The sequence below is a fragment of the Apodemus sylvaticus genome, chromosome 1, assembly GCF_947179515.1.
Source record: "Apodemus sylvaticus chromosome 1, mApoSyl1.1, whole genome shotgun sequence".
NCBI lineage: Eukaryota > Metazoa > Chordata > Mammalia > Rodentia > Muridae > Apodemus > Apodemus sylvaticus.
In genome coordinates, this window is record NC_067472.1 from 156,661,246 (window position 1) to 156,681,333 (window position 20,088).

Consider the following 20,088-nt stretch of genomic DNA (forward strand, 5'->3'; position numbering starts at 1 on the left):
AAGACAATTGTACCAAGACAATTTATTTCTGTCAATTAAAAAAATACTTACAAATGGTGAGCCTATGACCACTACATCATAACACCAATGACAAACTGCCCCTATCCCATGTCAGCACTACAGCATGAGCACTACTACTTGAGCCTGGACCTGGGCATTTAAACCCAGTACCTTCTCACCAATTTTGGCTTTAACTGGTCCTCACTGTCACTGTGCCCCAGGCGGCCATATCGGCCTTTGCCCCATGTGTAGAGGTCTCCAGCTGCTGTGACACAGGCACTATGGGCTCCACCAGCAGCAACATCAACCACTTCAATTCCTCTCAGGGACTCAATGACACGAGGACGGTCACATGGACTGCAAAAGAATACAACAAATATTACTAAAATATTTTTATTCTTATATATTTTAAAATTTAAACACTTGTTTAAGTTTAAACATTTCTGTTTGTTACTTATTTATTCAGTGTATGCCTTTAAATATCCTCTCTCAGTTAAGTGACTATAAAGTCAATAAAGAAGAATCATTTAAACCTGAAATCAAAATTTAATGATTTCTATCTACACAGGATACCTGAATGCCAGAGCAGGCTTTCACAGTTTCAAGCCAAACCCATGATATGTTTTTGCAAGGCCTCTAAGCCAGTGAAGATTTTGTTTGCAGGTAAGTAGGCAGGTGTGTGTGTGTGTGTGTGTGTGTGTGTGTGTGTGTTCTTTCTCTTATTCGGTTTGCTCATCACACTATATGTCTACGTGTTCTTTCTATATTGACTCAGTTTCTAGTGTGGACTCAATCAATATTAAGAACTCTGGCATAAGTGCCATTTGATCATATAGTATTATTCTTTTGTATACTGTTAGATTTGATTTCTTAAGACTGGAGGAATTTTTTCTGAGTCTTGTTTTGATAAAGGTAAAGTTGTCTTTTAAAAAAAAAAAATAATGAAGCCAGGCAGTGGTAGCACACGCCTTTAATTCCACGGGCAGAGGCAGGCGGATTTCTGAGTTTGAGGCCAGCCTGGTCTACAGAGTGAGTTCCAGGACAGTCAGGACTATACAGAGAAACCCTGTCTCAAAAAACCAAAAAAAAAAAACAAAAAAAAACAAACAAACAAAAAAATTAGCCGGGCGGTGGTGGTGTAGCACACCTGTAATCCCAGCATTCTGGGAGGCAGAGGCTGTTGGATTTCTGAGTTTGAGGCCAGCCTGGTCTACAGAATGAGTTCCAGGACAGCCAGGGCTATACAGAGAAACCCTGTCTCGAAAAAACCAAAAAAAAAAAAAAAAAAAAAAAAATGGGGTATAAGACTAGCTTGGTGGTTGAAAATTTGTTCAACATCCTAAAGGCCTCCAAACAAACAGAACAAAAAAATAAACAAGAAATCCAAAATGGGTTTAGTGATACACACCTGTAATTCCAGAAGGCTAGGCTGGAAGATCATAGGTTTGAGGCCAGCCTGGGTAATTTTAAATAGCAAAATCCTGTCTCCAAAAAGAAAAAGAAACCAGGGAAAATTTTCCTTTCTCTTGAAAGTTCTGAAAAATTAGGTTACATTACATCAGAAGTCATCAGTCATTTGGTTTGGGAGATGGCATTTTCAAAAATTAGTTTTTGGAGTCTATGGGTTGTTGATTTTGTGTTTGAGTTTGTCATCTTTGTTGCTTTAAAGCTATTTATTAGACTATAATCTCTGCTGTTTGAAACAGGGCCCAGCATGCAGTCCTCAAATGCCCAGAGTTCACTATGTAACCCACAGGGCAGCCTGGCTAGCTGTGACCTCTACCTGCCTCCCAAGTTCCTTGGTTACAGGAAAACACAATCACACATGGTTGATACTTTCAGGTTCTTTGTTTACTCTTTTCTATGGTGGATGTTCTGTTGTTTTATTTTAAAGATCTATTTTATTTTGGTGGTCCTGGAGACCACCAGGCCCTGAGGTGAGCAAGCTAGGAAGATGGCCTTAACTACTAAGCTACATGTCCAGCTTTACGTTGTGATCTTTCGACACCTGTAGACTCTGTATGAAAATACTTCATCTCCTAAATTCCTGTGAATTGAAATCTCTTCACCATCAGTCTTGGTAGAAGTTTTGCTAACTATTACCTCCAAGAACCAGTCTTCTTCTCTCTTTTCCTACTTTCTCCTTCCTAGCTTTCTGTGTTAAGGATTCTGACCCTTTTTCTACTGAGTTGTTTGTTCTTCTTCCTAAAGGAATTCCTATAGTATAGTGTATACGACCTGAAGTTAGGTTTTGTATCATTTTTGCTACTGTCTTTAAAAGAGGCATTTCACATTACAAGTTTTCTTCAAAGTACTACTTTTGCTAGATCTCACACATTTTGGCAAATCAATTTCACATTCATTCTGTTTAAAATTATTTAACATTTTATTTTTTACTCATTCTTTGATCTATCAGTTTTTCTGGTGTTTTAATTGCTTTTCTACCTCTTGGCTAAGACTGAGTACAGAAATGTACTATTTGCTTTCCAAGCATTAAGAGATGATTTTCAAAGACTTGCTATTGATTTACAATTTAATTTCCTTGAGGACAAGAGAATAAGTTTTGTATGAACTTAAATCCTTTTGCTAAGTAAAGTCTGCTATTTTGCAGTCCAATGCATAGTCTACAATTGTAGGTGGTCCATGCACACATGAAAAGATTAGAATTTTGTTTGTCACAGTTTTCTCAAAATGTTAATTAGATCAAGTTCGTAGTTACCCAATTTTTTTTTAAAGCATTTCATACTTTATTTACTACTAGAGGAAGGATATTTAAATCACAGCCATAGGGGTTGTCTAACTTATCTTTGCAGTTATGGATTCCCCTGGAACTGGAATTAGATGGTTGTGAGGCACAGCCAGTAGTTTTAACCAATGAGCCATCCCTCTAGCTCCATAGTTAGAGCATATTTTTATTTTCATCAATGTCTACTAGGTGACTAACCTCACTATTTACTCCGTTTTCTTGATGACATGAAGAAATACTTCATCATGAAGAAACACTTTAATCCCTGTCAATATTTTTTGCTGTGAATATATATTGTACCTAATATTAATATAAATATTGTGGGTTTGTTTGTTTTTGGTTATATTGGCATAGTACACATTTTCCCATCATTTTGACTTTGGTTTATTTTGAATGTGTGCAGTGGTCATGTCCATGTGTGGGTAGGTGACCAAAGCACAGCCACCTTTTTTTGGATGTTTTTCAGACAACATCTCTCACTGACTTGAAACCTGTCCATTTTGCTGGGCTAAATGGCCATGGAGTACCCTAGGAATCTGCCTGCCTCTGTCTCCTGAGTTACACATGTACGACACCATGCCCTTTTTTTTTTTAAATTAGGGATTCAGGGAGTCAAGCTCAGGTCCCCAAGCTCAAAACAGACTAAGCTATATCCTCAGGTTTAGTCTGACTTCTAAGTGTTAAGTCTTTACACCTGATAGAAACATGCTTGGGTTTAAGATCTCACCTTGCTGTCTGCTTTCTAGTTGACTTATGTTTTCTGATTTCCTACCTATTGCATTACTTTATTATGGTTTCTTACTCCTTTACATATGCCTTTAACCGACCCACCTTAATCTAACCCATCCCAACTTCTTTCAAAGTTCTACTGTCAGTATACTTTGGTGTCATCTTTATATTCTTCCTCATGTTTCTTTTGCTTGGGATTCTTTAAGATTACTGCACCTATGAATTTATAGCTGTTAATCAATTGGAGTTTCAATTATTTCTTTAAAATATCTCATTTCCTTCATTTAAACGTTCTACCTATGAATACATTAAGCCCCAGGAGATTGTCCCACAGTTCACTAGTGTTCTGTCAGTTGTACATTCCTTCTTTTCCCATGAGTCTTCACTCTGGATATTTTCTATGGTTATGTCTTCCACTTCTCTGATCTTTTTTTCTACAACATCTATTCAGGCATTAATTCCATAATCCATGTTTCCTTTCTGTGAAGGTATTCTTCATCTTTAAGGTTTTGATTTGATAGATCTACCTGAAGACCCAGCTATACCACTCTTGGGAATATACCCAAAAGATGCCCCACAACCCAGATGTCCCTCAACAGAAGAGTGGATACAGAAAATGTGGTTCATCTATACAATGGAATATTACTCAGCTGTTAAGAATGAGAACATCCTGAGTTTTGCAGGCAAATGGATGGAACTAGAAAATATCATCCTGAGTGAGGTAACCCAGACCCAAAAGGACATGCATGGTATGTGCTCACTAATAAGTGGATATTAGCCAAAAAAGTACAGAATACCCAAAGATACAGTTCACAGAACTCAAAAAGGTCAACAAGCTAAAGTGCCCAAGTAAGGACACCCCAGTCCCACTTGGAAGGGAGAAAAAAGCAATCACAAGTGGAAAGGGAAGGAGGGAGGGACCTGGAGGGAACGTGGGTTGGGTGGGGGAGCAGGGGGAAGAGGGAAACCTGGTCTGGTACTGGGTGAAGGAAAAAGACTGAAGCCCTGAGGGCCAGCAGAAAGAATGGAAACAGGCAACCTTGGGAGATAGGAGGTTGGGGGTGCCCTCCAGAATGTACCAGAGACCTGGGAAGTGATTGACTCTCAAGACTCAAAGGGAGGGACCTTAGATGAAATGCCATACAGTGGAGAGAGGGAACTTACAGAGCCCACCCCCAGCAGGAAGACAGGGCATCAAATGAGGGATGGGGTTGCCATCCCACAGTCACAGCTCTGACCCATAATTGTTCCCGTGTGAAAGAATTACAGGGATGGAAATGGAGAGGAGCCTGAGGAAAAGAAGGTCCAGTGACAGGCCCAAAGTGGGATCCAGCTCAAGGAGTGGTCCCAAGGCCTGACACTATTACTGAGGCTATGGAACATTCACAAAAATGGACCTAGCATTACCGTACTCCAAAAGACCCAAAAAGCAGGTGAAAGAATCAGATGCAGATATCTGCATCCAATCAAAGGACAGAAGCAGCTGACCCCTGTGGTTGAACTAGGGAAGGCTGAAAGTAGCTGAGGAGAAGGGAGACCCTGTAGAAGTAAGACCCTGTAGAAGCACCAAGCAGCCTCAATTAATCTGAACCCCTGAGATCTCTCAAACACTGGACCACCAAATAGGCAGCATACACCAGCTGATATAAGGCCCCCAACACACATACAGTAGAGGACTGTTGGGTCTGGGTTCATTCAGAGAAGATGCACCTAATCCTCAAGAGACTGGAGGCCCCAGGGAGTTTAGAGGTCAGGTGGGGTGGGGGGTGGTGACATCCACGTGCAGCCAGGGGAGTAGGGAGGAGGTATGGGATGTGGAACAGTCAGAGGGTGGACAGGAGGCATTGAATAAAATATGGAGTGTAAAATAAATATTAATTAATTGATTGATTAAAATATCAAAAAAAGATTTTGATTTGAGCATTTAAATAATTTTTAGGCTCTATTTAACATGCTCAAGCTCTTGTTTATTAACAGCATGGTATGTGGTTAGAATAAATACATTCTATCACTGAGTCACTTCTGAAGCAGTTTTGACTGACTAGTTTTTCTCCTCATACAGGTGTATTTCTGTTCTGCATACATGCAATTTTTGAGTGTCTCCAGGTCATTATAAAGTTTATCTTGATAAGGGGTTTATTCATAGTCATAAAAATGATTGAGCCTTGAGCTCTATTATTTATAAAAATGGTTTCAGTTTTTTAGTTTTGGTAGAGGAATCATACTAATAGGATATGATCCATTGTTTCTCCTGTTAATGGGCACTTATATATTTATTGGTATGAGTGTTTTGCTCACATGTGTGTAACACCCACAAAGATCATAACATCTTGGAATTGGAATTACAGATGCTAATCTAAGTCATCTCTCTAGTTTTTTATTATTACTTTCTGTACTCTAATTACATATGAATTAGGAGGTTTCTGGGAACTCAGTCACTTCTCTGTAAGCACCAAGGATTGTATCTTTTAATTATTTGAAGTGGTTTTCTTAGGTTTCATGTGACTGCCTTACTGGTTCTGGGGTCTCTGGGGTCTCTCTGTACAGTCTCTCCTCTGTGGTACTCCACATAGTCTACCTCTTTTGACCTCCTTAGATGTCAGTTCTCTCCTCTCTAAAATACAGGATTTTGTCACCATCTGCCAGGGTTTCTCCTTCCTACTCTGTGACTTGGGAACTGTCTACTAATGATATACTGGAGAAAGTTTTTGAACTAGCCTTATTTGTTTCCTATTTCTCAGGGAATTCTATATTGCTGTCTGATACTCAGTATCTTTCGGGCAATCATATATTTTGTCTGGTGTTTTTTAGTTATTTCTAAGATGCTTCTCCATTTATACTTTGGGTTGTAGGTGTACTAATTTTTTTTTAAACAACTGAGTCTGGTTCCTTGGTGTGAAGAATGGTGCCTACTCTATTACTTGCCCCATATCTTCTATAGTCTAAATTTTGGTATCATGTAATAACACCCAAAATGCCAATGTGATTCACTGGACAGTAACAAAGCGATATTCAAAAAGATACTTAGTATCCATAAAACCTGTAAATAAAAACCTTAAGACTTAAATGTTTCCCTCCCAGAACAGGAATCATATAGGTAAGCTCACATACAGTGACATGTGAATCAACTTCTGACAAATAAGTCAGGAACATTCCTAATTTGAGCAGGTTATTGCACATGTTCTAAAAGTCAAAGACCAATACAATGTGTGAGCATTAAAACAAACCAAAGAAAACACTGACGATGGTATTTTCACACAATACCTTCTGTTGCCATGTCCCAACTTTCCATCTTCTGCCTCACCCCAAGAGTAAACTTCTCCTTCTGAAGAGAGAGCAAGGCAATGTTTTCCTCCTGAGTTCACAGCAACTTTTTTAATGAACACATGCTGAATGGACTCCAGTAATGTTGGAGTAGACACTGACTCTGTCCCTCCAATTCCCAGTCTTCCACCAGCACCATAACCAGTGGCATAGAGCTAAGATGAGAAAACAGAAATATTCCTGTATTTAGTAATTACTGCAAAGAATCAGCATTCAATACATTTTACACTTCAGAGAAATTTAACTTAAAGCCCAAAATCACAGGAAATTTTAAATTTTTATATACTGTTATGGTTTAGAGAAGTGCCAGCCGGGCTGTGTGCGGCAGAGTTGAAGTGCTTTTTACCACACTGAAGCCACATTATATCTCTGCTCCTGCCAGCCAGTTAAGAAAGGCGCTCCAACATTTTGGCTCCCAGGTGCCAGAGAGATCTGACAGCACCAGGTACGCAGACACAGTACGAGGCTAACATCGCTTGGATCTAAGCCTGTCAGGCTTTTGCCTGCACCCAGACCCTGGGCAGCTCAGTGGGCCGTCTGTGTGCCAACCTGGCCAGGGGGTCGTTTGCCCTGAAAACTGCCCAGCACTTGCAGGGGCGCACTACAATCTTGGCTACCTGACAGAACAAGTTAGCAGACATAGCCCGGAGCTATCTCTTGGGCCTAAGACTGTCAGGCTTTTACCTGGACGCAGGGCCTGGGCAGCTTGGTGGGCTGTTTGTGCACCAACCAGGTTGGGGGATCTTTTGCCCTGCAGAGGGATCGGCACTTGGAAAAGGTCCCCGCAGCATCCGCTATCATCACTCCCTGAAGGAGCAAACGGGCAACACCAGGTTCACAGAGACAACTTAGGGCAGGACACACTAGGATTCCAAGGGCACTCAAGAGGAGGGTAGCACATCAGCAATCTGTGCCAGGGGAAACCAAGTCATCCAGAGGTGCTGAAATAGCCTTACAGGCTCACAGGAGGTTCAAACACCAGCCAGTGACAAGACCAACCAACGCCAGAGATAACAAGATGGCAAAAGGCAAATGTAGGAACGTTTCTAACAGAAAGCTAGGCAATATGGCAGCGTCTGAACCCAATTCTCCAACAACAGCAAGTCCTGGACACCCCAACACACCAGAAAAACAAGATTTGGATTTAAAATCACTGGTCATGATGCTGCTAGAGGAACACAAAAAGGACATAAATAAATCTCTTAAAGAAATACAGGGGAACATGAATAAATTAGAAGCCCTTACAATGGAAACAGAAAAATCACTTAAAGAAATGCAGGAGAAATTGAGTCAACGGGCAGAAGTCATGAAAGAGGAAACACAAAAATCTCTTAAAGAATTACAGGAAAACACAAACAAACAAATGAAGGAACTGAGCAAAACCATCCTGGATCTAAAAACAGAAGTAGAAACAACTAAGAAATCACAAAGGGAGAAAACTTTGGAGATAGAAAACCTTGGGAAGAAATCAGGGGCCATAGATGCAAATATCAACAACAGAATACAAGAGATGGAAGAAAGAATCTCAGACACCGAAGATACCATAGAAACCATTGACTCAAAAGTCAAAGAAAATGGAAAATGCAAAAAGCTTGTAACCCAAAACATCCAGGAAATCCAGGACACAATGAGAAGACCAAACCTAAGGATTACAGGTATAGATGAGAGTGAAGATTTACAACTTAAAGGGCCAGAAAATACCTTCAACAAAATTATGGAAGAAAACTTCTATAACCTAAAGAGAGAGATGCCCATGAATATACAAGAAGCCTACAGAACTCCAAACAGACTGGACCAGAACAGAAATACCTCCCATCACATAATAATAAAACACCAGATGTACAAAACAAAGAAAGAATATTAAAGGCAGTAAGAGAAAAAGGCCATGTAGCATATAAAGGAAGAACTATCAGAATCACACCAGACTTCTCACCTGAGACTATGAAAGCTAGAAGATTCTGGGTAGATCTCATGCAGACTCTAAGAGAACAAAAATGTCAGCCAAGACTACTATACCCAACAAAACTCTCAATCAGCATAGATGGAGAAACCAAGATATTCCATAATAAAACCAAAATTACACAATACCTTTCCACAAACCCAGCCCTATAAAGAATAACAGGAGGAAAACTACAATACTAGGAGGGAAACTACACCCTGTAAAAAGCAAGATAGTAACCTTCTTTCATCAAACCCAAAAGAAGATAACCACTCAAATATAAAAATAATATCAAAAATTACAGGAAGTAATCATTGTGGGTGACTTCAACACTCCACTCTCCTCAATGGACTGATCAGGAAAACAGAAACTAAACAGGGAAACAGTAAAACGAACTGAAGCTTTGGACCAATTGGATTTAACAGATATATGTAGAACATTTTATCCTAAAGCAAAAAAAATATACCTTTTTCTCAGCACCTCATGGTACCTTCTCCAAAATCGACCATATAATTGGTCACAAGACAGACCTCAACAAGTACAAGAAGGTAGCCAACATCAAACTAAATGGAGAGAAACTTGAAGCAATCCCACTAAAATCAGGGACTAGACAAGGCTGCCCCCTCTCTCCATATCTTTTCAGTATTGTACTTGAAGTACGAGCTAGAGCAATTAGACAACATAAGGAGGTCAAAGGGATACAAATTGGAAAGGAAGAAGTCAAACTATCACTATTTGCAGATGATATGATAGTCTACTTCAGTGACCCAAAAAACTCCACCAGAGAACTCCTACAGCTGATAAACAACTTCAGCAAAGTGGCTGGTTATAAAATCAATTCAAGAAAATCAGTAGCCTTTCGATACTCAAAGGATAAGCAGACTGAGAAAGAAATTAGGGAAATGACACCCTTCACAATAGCCACAAACAATATAAAGTACCTTGGGGTGACTGTGACCAAACAAGTGAAAGATCTGTATGACAAGAACTTCAAGACTCTGAAGAAGGAAATGGGAAGAAGACCTCAGAAAATGGAAAAATCTTCCATGCTCGTGGATTGGCAGGTTTAATATAGTTAAATGGGCCATCTTGCCAAAAGCAATATACAGATTCAATGCAATAACCATCAAAATCCAAACTCAGTTCTTCATAGAGTTAGAAAGAGCAATTCTCAAATTCATCTGGAATAACAAAAAACCCAAGATAGCTAAAACTATTCTCAACAACAAAATAAATTCTGGGAGAATCAGTATCCCATCTGGGATACTGAGCAATACTACAGAGCAATAGTGTTAAAAAACTGCATGGTATTGATACAGTGACAGGCAGGTGGATCAATGGAATAGGATTGAAGATCCAGAAATGAACCCATACACCTATGGCCACTTGATCTTCAACAAAGGAGCTGAAAACATCCAGTGGAAAAAAGATAGCCTTTTCAACAAATGGTGCTGGTTCAACTGGAGGTCAGCATGCAGAAGAATGTGAATTGATCAATCCTTATCTCCTTGTACTAAGCTCAACTCCAAGCGGATCAAGGACCTCCACATAAAGCCAGACACGCAGAAACTAATAGAAAAGAAACTGGGGAAGACTCTTGAGGACATCAGCACAGGGGGAAAATTACTGAACAGAATACCAATAGCTTATGCTCTAAAATCAAGAATTGACAAATGGGACCTCATAAAATTACAAAGTTTATGTAAGGCAAAGGACACCATCAAAAAGACAAATCGGCAACCAACAAATTGGGAAAAGATCTTCACCAACCCTACATCTGACAGAGGGCTAATATCCAATATATACAAAGAACTCAAGAAGTTAGACCCCAGAAAACCAAATAACCCTATTAAAAATGGGGTACAGAGCTAAACAAAGAATTTTCACCTGAAGAACTTCGGATGGCTGAGAAGCATCTTAAAAAATGTTCAACATCATTAGTCATTAGGGAAATGCAAATCAAAACAACCCTGAGATTTCACCTCACACCAGTCAGAATGGCTAAGATTAAAATCTCAGGAGAAAGCAGGTGGTGGCGAGGATGTGGAGAAAGAGGAACACTCCTCCATTGCTGGTGTGGTCGCAAGTTGGTATAACCACTCTGGAAATCAATCTGGCGGTTCCTCAGAAAACTGGGCATGACACTTCCGGAGGGCCCTGCTATACCACTCCTGGGTATATACCAGGGGATTCCCCAGCACGTAATAAGGATACATGCTCCACTATGTTCATAGCAGCCCTATTTATAATAGCCAGAAGCTGGAAAGAACCTAGATGTCACTCAACGAAGGAATGGATACAAAAAACGTGGTATATATACACAATGGAGTACTATTCAGCCATTAGAAACAATGAATTCATGAAATTCTTAAGACAAATGGATGGAGCTGGAGAACATCATACTAAGTGAGGTAACCCAGTCTCAAAAGATCAATCATGGTATGCACTCACTGTGGATAATACCCTAGAAACTTCGAATACCCGAGACATAATCCACATATCAAATGGTGTCCAAGAAGAACAGAGGAGTGGCCTCTGGTTCTGGAAAGACTCAGTGCAGCAGTGTAGGGGAATACCAGAACAGGGAAGTGGGAAGGGGTGGATGGGAGAATAAGGGGAGGGAAAAGGGCTTATGGGACTTTCGGGGAGTGGGGAGCCAGGAAAGGGGAAATCATTTGAAATGTCAATAAAAAATATTTCGAATAAAAAAAATTAAAAAAAAAAGAGTTCAAATCACCAAAAAAGAGAGAGAAGTGTTCTCCAAATATCTATGCATAAAAGTTTTGGTACCCCAATTTCCATCTATAAGGATATAGCTCTTCCTTTTATACAAAAGGAAAAAAATATATAAGCATGCACACTAAAAAGGAACAAAAAAAATCTTTTATAGATTATGGGTATCTGCATCCATGGAGTGCATTACAAAAAGAAGAGTAAGACTGACCAACACCAAGTATTTTAATTTTTACAACTAATGGATGTAGTATACTTCAAAATAAAAAAAATAATAACATAGTTGATATATCTAAATATTATACAGAACTGTTTAAGATCACTACCTGCTTTTGGTGCTATCACAATCATTCTTCAGATAGTAGTTTAATAAAGTCCTTACACATACAAGAATAAAAAAAAATCTCATCACAACCTTTTCAAACCTAATGAAGCCCCCCCCCCCACACACACACACACTGTACCCTTACCTTCCCATCAGCTGTCACAGCAAACAGTGTCTGCTCTCCTCCAATTAACTGCACGGGTCTGAGAGTTGCAAGTGCTTCACATGGAGTGGGAACTTTTACTTTTGCACCTTCAATTCCTCCAAGCTGTCCCCTATGATTATGCCCCCACCCATAAATGGTTCCACTACCGCCAGCAGAGAGAGTCCAGTCATCTGGTCGCCTATAACAAACATTAAAAGAACATTTGATGTAAAAGAACTTTATATAAAAACACTTACGTACAACACTTTCTCCTAGTTCCAAAATAATACCTGTTCATCCACTGCACAAGTTGCTCATCTTGCTCTCTTTTAAAGATGCTGTGGCTTTCATGGAGAACATCCATACTCTCACTGTCTGCCATTAATTCGCGAATCTTCTTAGCAACCTATGGAACATTATTATGAAATAATGAGTCAAATAAATAAGTTGAATGTGGTGATTCACAATTGCAATCCGAGCAAGGACAGCCTGGGCTACAGAGTGAGCTCCAGTCCAGCCCAAGACACAGCGTGAGACCTGACTTATTCTTTGTCCTTGCAGAAGAATAAAATCAGTTACAGTAAGAAGATGGGGAATCTTTAAATGGTAATATAAAATTATACCAACATCAAAATCATGATTATATATTTAGTATGAAAAATCAGTTTTATCACATCAACTCTTAGATGGTTTTAAAAAAAGTCTATATCTTTATTTTTGCTAAAAATTAATGTTAATTGAAATTTACAAGTTATAGTACCTATTTTTATCTATAAGCATCTTTATGGTATTACTTAGCAAAACTGTGTCTTTATACATTGGTGTCTTTTTCATCATACATCTCAAAAGCAATTTCAAACACACACACACACACACACACACATACACACACACACACACACACACACACACACACACACACACACACTACCTCATCAAGAAACAGACGAGGCAATGGTGTTCTTTTGTCCAGGGCCACAGCAACACGGGAGGCCATGCAGTATCTTCGGAACCAAGCCCATTTATGGGTCTCTGCACAGCAAGGAAGTGTGTCTAATTCCAGGTCACAAGCAAGAGCTACTAGCACCTGCAGTCAATAAAAAAATGGCAACACAGGGATTCTTAGACACAAAGCTAATGTTTGAGAGAAGGCCACTGGCTGCCATCCTAGACTATGAGGATTCTTGTCCCAAGCTCCTCAATTTCTCAGAATGAGTTTTTAAGACAACAGCTTCAGGAGACACAGGGACTCAGACCAACAACAGTTAGGGTGTCCACATCATATAATAACTAAGAATATCTGGGTATCTCAAAGCATGCTAATATTAAAAACAAAACACAAACAACAGTTTCTGGAATAATGGATTTGACCACATAACCACTTCCCGAGACATATGTCATACAACCCTTCAGTAATAAGGAGTGCTCCCAAACTGGTCTATGACACCACACCCTACCATAACAGCTCTCAGCGGCTCTCCCATCCAAAGAGCTATCGAAGACCACTTTAAAAATAAGTAAAATACTACCTTAAAGAATGGACTATGGAGCAGCTGTTTGCCACCTCTCACAATAGGATCTTCATACTCAAACTGCCTCTGCAAAGCTTCCGGAAGGCCTTTCACCAAAGCAGCAAGAGCACTGCCTGTAAAGCTCTTAAAAACAGCAAAACAATATCAATTACAGAAATCCAGAATGCAGGTGAGCCCCAGGTTTGTTTTGTTCCTATAAGTAAAGAATTTTATATCCCCTAAAAAAGGAAACTGAGTATTTAAGTTCTGAACTTTGGAAAGGGTGTGTCTATAATGCAAAAAAGTATCAGCATTCAGAATGTTTCATCTTGATTTTAGTTAGCCATTTCCAGGGACCTTCCCCCTTCAGTATACAAATCCTGCTCATCTTCTCCTATGGCTAGAAACAATTGGAATGGAACCTTCTCATTACAGCACGATCAAAAGGCTGTGGCCAATCAGGCTTGTAAAATCTGACACAGATCTATGGTCACAGGGTTCAATACGACTTTAAAATAAAAATTAGCCCAGCTTGAACTTAGCATACACAGCAGCATAAGAAAAAAAGGTCTAGACATAACAAAGCTGCCTGACAGGTAGGCAGAATTCCCAATTCTTCACGCTGGTTTAGAGGTTTTAATGATTAAAGCAGCAAATTTATTCCGAAAGGGTCATAGGTCTAGAAACCCTAAAGCTTCATACCAAAGCTCTTGTTTCCCCATCATTTTCTCCCAGCAGCCTGTTTATGTTAATTGACTGCCCAAATTCTGTGGTGAGCAGTCTCCTCAGTCTCTGAAGAGCCCACATTCTGTGGCTGGCAGCTGAAACAACACACAGGTAAAGTTTAGAATCTGGACTACTTTTTCAACTTAGGTAAACAGACGGATGACCATGGAGGTACTACTAACCTAGGGCACTCAGCTGAGCACATGCAGCCAGAGAGGCAGCAAGACGAGGGACAATGCTTCTGTTGGAGGTGAGATTGAGTCGGAAGTCCAGGAGACAGGTCACTAGGTCCATGGATGGACAGGAGAGGACACAGCGATCCGAGAGGAGATCCTTAGGGCCTGTGAAGAAGTCCTGAAAATGTACCTATGTGATGTGGTGGGGACGACCTCCTATGGACAAACTCACAAACTCAACTCCCACTGGAACACAGTGTAAGGGAAGAACACAGCACTGCTGTCTAAGTCCTTCAAGTCAAAGTTTTTCTAGTTTGTTTTCCTGTACTGGGGATTGAACCTAGGGCTTGTGCATGCTTTGCAAGCATTCTAGCAGTTAGCAACTGTTTGAACCCTGAGCCATGCTCTTTAAACTGGCATTTAACTGTGAACCAAAAGCATTAGGAACCACAACCAGCACCAACTCCTATGAGGTGAGGATGGGGCTAAGCACCCTAACAACTGGAAAACTTAGATGGCTCTCTGTCTGATCCTCTCCCCAGGTAGGGACTCTGTTTTTTCCCAGGGCAGAGGACAATCCTTAAATCACAGAATGAAAAGTTTGCATAGTTGTACTTCCTTGGGTGATAGTCACAGCCCTCTTACCTGCAGCTGGCATGATGGGATAAACTGTGAAGCGCCAGCCCCACCCGTTCACAGACCCATCACTGATGAACTTCCACTTCAGCTCATCTCCAGGGATGCGAAGCTCACTCGACCAGTCAGACCATTCTCGACCTAGCAGAGTAAAGTACACACTGGAATTAAGAGGACTCAAACATCTCACCAACAAGACTCCCTAGATGCAAAACACAGCTGTCCACACCACTTCAGAAGGTCAGCAGGCTCCTCCAGCCCAAGACCTCTCAAGCTTACATTCACAGCAGGTTGAAGATATTCTACCTTACCACAGATTTCTATTCAACCTCTGATCAAGTACTGGAGAACCTGAAGGAACATGCATACACACTTCCCCAAAAGAAGCTAGTACCCAATGGGGAGATGACTCTATACACAACCGGGATGCACTGTGATAACTGCAGAGAGCAGGCCTACACTGAGGTAGGTTCTCAGAATGCTTCTGAGTATAGCAGGTAGTTAGGCAATGGCAGAATTCCCACAAGGGGCATTTGTAAACAATTCAGCATGGCCAAGACAGGCTGTAGTCAAGGAAAGAATGGAGCAACCTGGTCAGACCCAAGGATCTGTGGAGCTGTATAACGGTCTCTTAAAAGAGGAGAGACTGAGCAACCTAGTGATATAGAAACACAACGTAACAGCATGCACATAGCCTGCTGGACTTCCATCCCGAGGCAGTGAAACCAGAACAAATAATAACACTTACTAGAACTCTTTTGACAGACATTTCTCAAAATGCCAGACAAGCCATGTCCATCATCACTGTACCACATTAGAGCAACACAGTTATGCTGCTTACTACATACACTATGAGTGGTAAGACAAAGACCACATGCAGCCCATAAAATCACAACCATTTACAGTCTTTCTCAAACTTTATAAAAGATGTAGCTCAGAGGTAGAGTGTTTGTCTAGCATACACAAAGGCCCTAGATTCAATACTCAGCACAGGGAGGTGTGTATGTGTGTGTGTGGTTGAATAAATATACACACACACATTCATGCATGTACGTGTATTCACACACCCTATTCCTCCTCCCCCACTAAAAAGATCTGAAAAGACACACACACACACACACACACACCCATGCATTAACAATTCTACAATGTTCAAAGTTTTAAACAAGTTTATTAGCCCACTCTTCCTAACCTCATGGAACTCAGCCGTAGACAAGGCCACACACTGTGTCTCCCATCCACTGTACATTCAGTCCACCCTCAGATACAGCACTCCACAAGCTAAACCTTTACTATCAGTTAGGCCAGAATTCCTTTACAGTCTGTAGTTTGTCAACAATGCTATGTAGGCCCCAGTACTCTCACACACCTATGGTTCTCCAACTGCTGGGACATCTCTCGTGCCAAACACTCAATAACCCTCTCTGATAGGGTATGAAGCACACATCACACAGATCATATCTTATTGAAAATACTGGAAAGAGGAAAATAAAACCTATTGTTTTACAACTCATTACCTTGCTATACCTTCCTTAAAGTTCCCATGGAATGAAGCACCAGTATCCTGTCTTACGCTAACAACTCCTGTCATGAAGCACAAGTGAAGAGGACTGTCCCTACTCGCCCTCCCTTCTTCACCTGACCGCACCGACACAATCCTGTTGACACCATCCATGACAGTGAGAGGATCGTGGCGCCTCTCTGTGGAGCACTGCCGGTCAAACTCCACCCTGAGTCCTTCTGCACCTGGAGTATAAGCAAGCAGAAAACACAGTGGAAACTCCAGAGAGCAAGTAAAAGTCACAGTTCAGCAAAGTAGGAAAAGTGAGACCAGAACTGCATGCAGGAGCTGGTGAAGAACCAGCACCAAAATCACAGTCTGAGGTTGGCTGTCTTCCCCAGCACTAGCCCAGACAGAAGGCTCTGCCCATGGACTAAAAGGCCAGAGAACCACCCCATTTGGCTGAGCTGTTCTGTTCTCTCACCTCCATAACAACTTCCATGCTGCAATTCTATTACCTGACCAACCATATTATGATGCCTTGAATACAGTGCTAAGGGTCATCTTGAATGACTCCCTAAGTCTGTGTCATGGTTTGAATATACTTGGCCCAGGTGTAGTGCTATTTGGAGGTGTGGCTTTGTTGGACTAGGTGTGGCCCTATAGAGTAGGTCTATCACCATGGGGCTATAGTGTTAAAACCCTCATCGTAACTGCCTGGAAGCTAGTCTTCTCCTAGCAGCCTTCAGATGAAGATATAGAACTCTCAGCTCCTCCTGCACCAGGCCTCCAGGGGCTGCCATGTACCCACTTTGATGATAATGGACTGAACCTCTGAACCTGTAAACCAGTCCCAATTAAATGTTGTCCTTATAAGAGTTGCCTTGGTCATGGTATCTCTTCACAGCAGTAAAACCCTATGACAGTCTGTAAGTTACAAAGCTGGTCCCCCATTTGGCACTCTGAGAAGTGGGCAGGGAGGCCTTTAAGTTATTAGGAGTGTGCTCATGGAAAGGACTGTAAGACTGTGGCTCCTTCCTGTCTCTTCGCTTCTTGGCTGTGAGGTGAGTGATGTGTGTCCACCCCCATTTATTCCCACCACATGCTGCTTTGTGCAAACTATGTGCTGCAAGCAGAATAAACCCCTACATTTTATAAGCTGACTTCCTCAAGTACTTTGTTCTAATGATGGAAAGGTGACTAACATAATCATGTTGTATGAACTTTTGATTTATAGCCAAATCTGATGCAAACTGTGGTTTGACATTTAAAGTAGGGACAGACTTGTGGGACTGCGCCCCTTGGGTATTCTAATTGTAACCGAACTTAGCTGAATTGCTGGACACCCAGCTGGTGTTCACTGAGAATTGCTTAGTGTAAAATCTTACATATTTGATATCCAAAGTCTTGTAAGAACAGTCAGGGGAGACCCTTGAAAAGGAATGGGAGCAAAGGAGAAAAGAATGTGACTGACCTTGTGCAGGACTTTAGAGTACACTGACAGTTACAGAGATATATCGTGCAGTTCTTCAGGGAGGATTGACAGCTCTGACTAGTGTTTAGAGACAGATTTGAATGATGTGTGAGGGGACATAAGAAGTGAGTGGAAGGAAAACAAATTATATTGAACTGGCTCAGAAGGCCTAGAGTTACTAAGAAATAGTAAATTTAGAACATATATTTGGTTAGTAGATGGATTTGAAGTGAGAAACAGAAGAAGATAATCACATGATTTTTATTTAAGATCAAGGTAGAACTACTTCTTGTTCATTTTTTATTGCATGTATGTGAGCAGTATTTGTATGTGTGGTTACTTGTCTGTATAGAGGACAAACAGGTGCTGTTCTTCAGGCACTGTCTACCATGGTTTCTGATGGGGTCTGTCCCTGGCCTATAGTTCATCAATTCAGCTACACTAGTTAGCCAATGAGTCCCTAAGTCCATCTGCCTGTGTGTCTCCCTTAACTGGAGGCCAATGCGCCCGCTTCTTTTACATGGGCTAGGGACTGAACTTAGGCCCTCATGGGCCTAAGCAAGCACTTTACTTTTCCAGCTGCCACTTTAGTTTTTAAATGGTCTTCTTAGGCGTTTTGTTTGTTCTGCTGGGTTTGGTTGGGTTCTGTGGTTGTTGTTTACATGTTTTTGAGACAGGGTCTTAATATGTAGCTTTAGATGCCCTGAAATTTACTATATAGACCAGGATGGCCTCAAATTCACAGAAATCTACCTCTCTCTTCCTCCCGAATGCTAGACTTAAAAGCATGCACTACTAAAGCCCAGCTGGTTTTTGTGGTTTTGAGACAAAGTCTGACTTTGTAGTCTTGCCTGGCTTGGAACTCACAGATTCATAGGCCTGCCTCTGCCTCCTCAGTGCTGGGATTAAAGCCTTGTGCTATGAACAGCACTGTTTTTAAAATTCGTCATGAAAGTGCAACAGACTAAAATTAAAACTAGACAAAAAAATACTTTTACAAGCCCTACCTCATTCTGAAAGTTCGATACTATGATCTACACATTTAAAATGAACAAAAATAAAGTATTAAAAATTACTGTCAGAAAAAAAAAAGATAATGAACACTGGCCAGAAAAGTTCCACATACCACCATGACTGTCACCATCATCTCAAAACAACAGACAGAAAGAGACACAAGACAGAAAGGAGCAACAGATAAAAATTTAAAAACCAAAATAGTAAGTGCTAAAATTCAAAGTAACTTACAATTTTAAAAAAAGTCCAAAATGAAGACTTAAACCAGAAAAAGAAAATTCAGAATATACAACAGAGTCCCAAGGAAGGAAATAACCAGCAATGAACCCAAGAAATACAACACAGAGATATCACAATGCCCTGCAAAGAGAACTAGGTTATGGGGAGAGCATCACAAACTGATTCAAGAAAGTGCTTTCAAAGACCACTGAGAGCTAGAAGTACAACCTATATCTGCAAGTATTACCTAGAGTGACAAAGCAAACATATACTCTGATATAATTTATTACTGAAGAAAGCACAATAACGTAAAGAAGGAAACATTAGCCTGCTCACACTTCCACAGCTAAGTAAGTGATCCAAGGGCTTAACAGCAGAAATGTAACCTTTCAAGTTCAAATGGCACAATCTTTAGTGGGCAAGGCTGACCTGGGAGCTACAGAGGATTTTACTCTATGCTCCGACAAAAGACTGAGGAAGGAACATTTGATGCAGTAAAACTAAGGCTACAGAACCTAAAAGAAGCCGTTATACCTAAAGCTACTGCAGTGGGTAAAAGAGTTCAGACAGAGACTAGCAAGATTCTGTCACACTTTGTTTCTAGTAACTGATTTTGCCAGTTAGAGACATCCCAACTCTGTTCTGATCAGGATCTGATGTAAAAAAAGAGACACAGATCTAATGGAACAAGGGTAGTAGACACACTGTGCATTTTACAGTTGCAGTCCATACGGAAGTCAGACATTATATTCATCTGCCAATCAAGCTCATTTCTATCACTGAAGATGGTTACAAACAGTGGTAACACAATGGCAATAAGTTTCTTAGCACCATGTTGTGATCGTGAAACTATGGCAATCCTAGGTGGAAGACAGAACACACAAGGCAAC

General features: G+C 40.7%; 1 protein-coding gene across 5 annotated transcripts in view; it reads right to left on the reverse strand.

Annotated features, from left to right (window-relative positions):
- The window catches only part of Herc2 (HECT and RLD domain containing E3 ubiquitin protein ligase 2), a 165,344-nt gene that overhangs the window by 17,484 nt on the left and 127,772 nt on the right, over positions 1 to 20,088 (reverse strand). For 4 of the 5 annotated variants that reach the window (XM_052161590.1, XM_052161565.1, XM_052161574.1 and 1 more), the window contains exons 71-80: positions 16,629 to 16,736; positions 15,000 to 15,131; positions 14,361 to 14,519; positions 14,155 to 14,273; positions 13,471 to 13,596; positions 12,873 to 13,028; positions 12,232 to 12,347; positions 11,942 to 12,140; positions 6,740 to 6,954; positions 180 to 357 (exon numbers count right to left, since the gene is read on the reverse strand). In XM_052161590.1, the coding sequence (XP_052017550.1) occupies positions 180 to 357; positions 6,740 to 6,954; positions 11,942 to 12,140; positions 12,232 to 12,347; positions 12,873 to 13,028; positions 13,471 to 13,596; positions 14,155 to 14,273; positions 14,361 to 14,519; positions 15,000 to 15,131; positions 16,629 to 16,736 (1,508 nt within the window). The remainder of the gene's footprint in view (positions 1 to 179; positions 358 to 6,739; positions 6,955 to 11,941; positions 12,141 to 12,231; positions 12,348 to 12,872; positions 13,029 to 13,470; positions 13,597 to 14,154; positions 14,274 to 14,360; positions 14,520 to 14,999; positions 15,132 to 16,628; positions 16,737 to 20,088) is intronic. The other variant, XM_052161599.1, reaches the window with a different exon arrangement.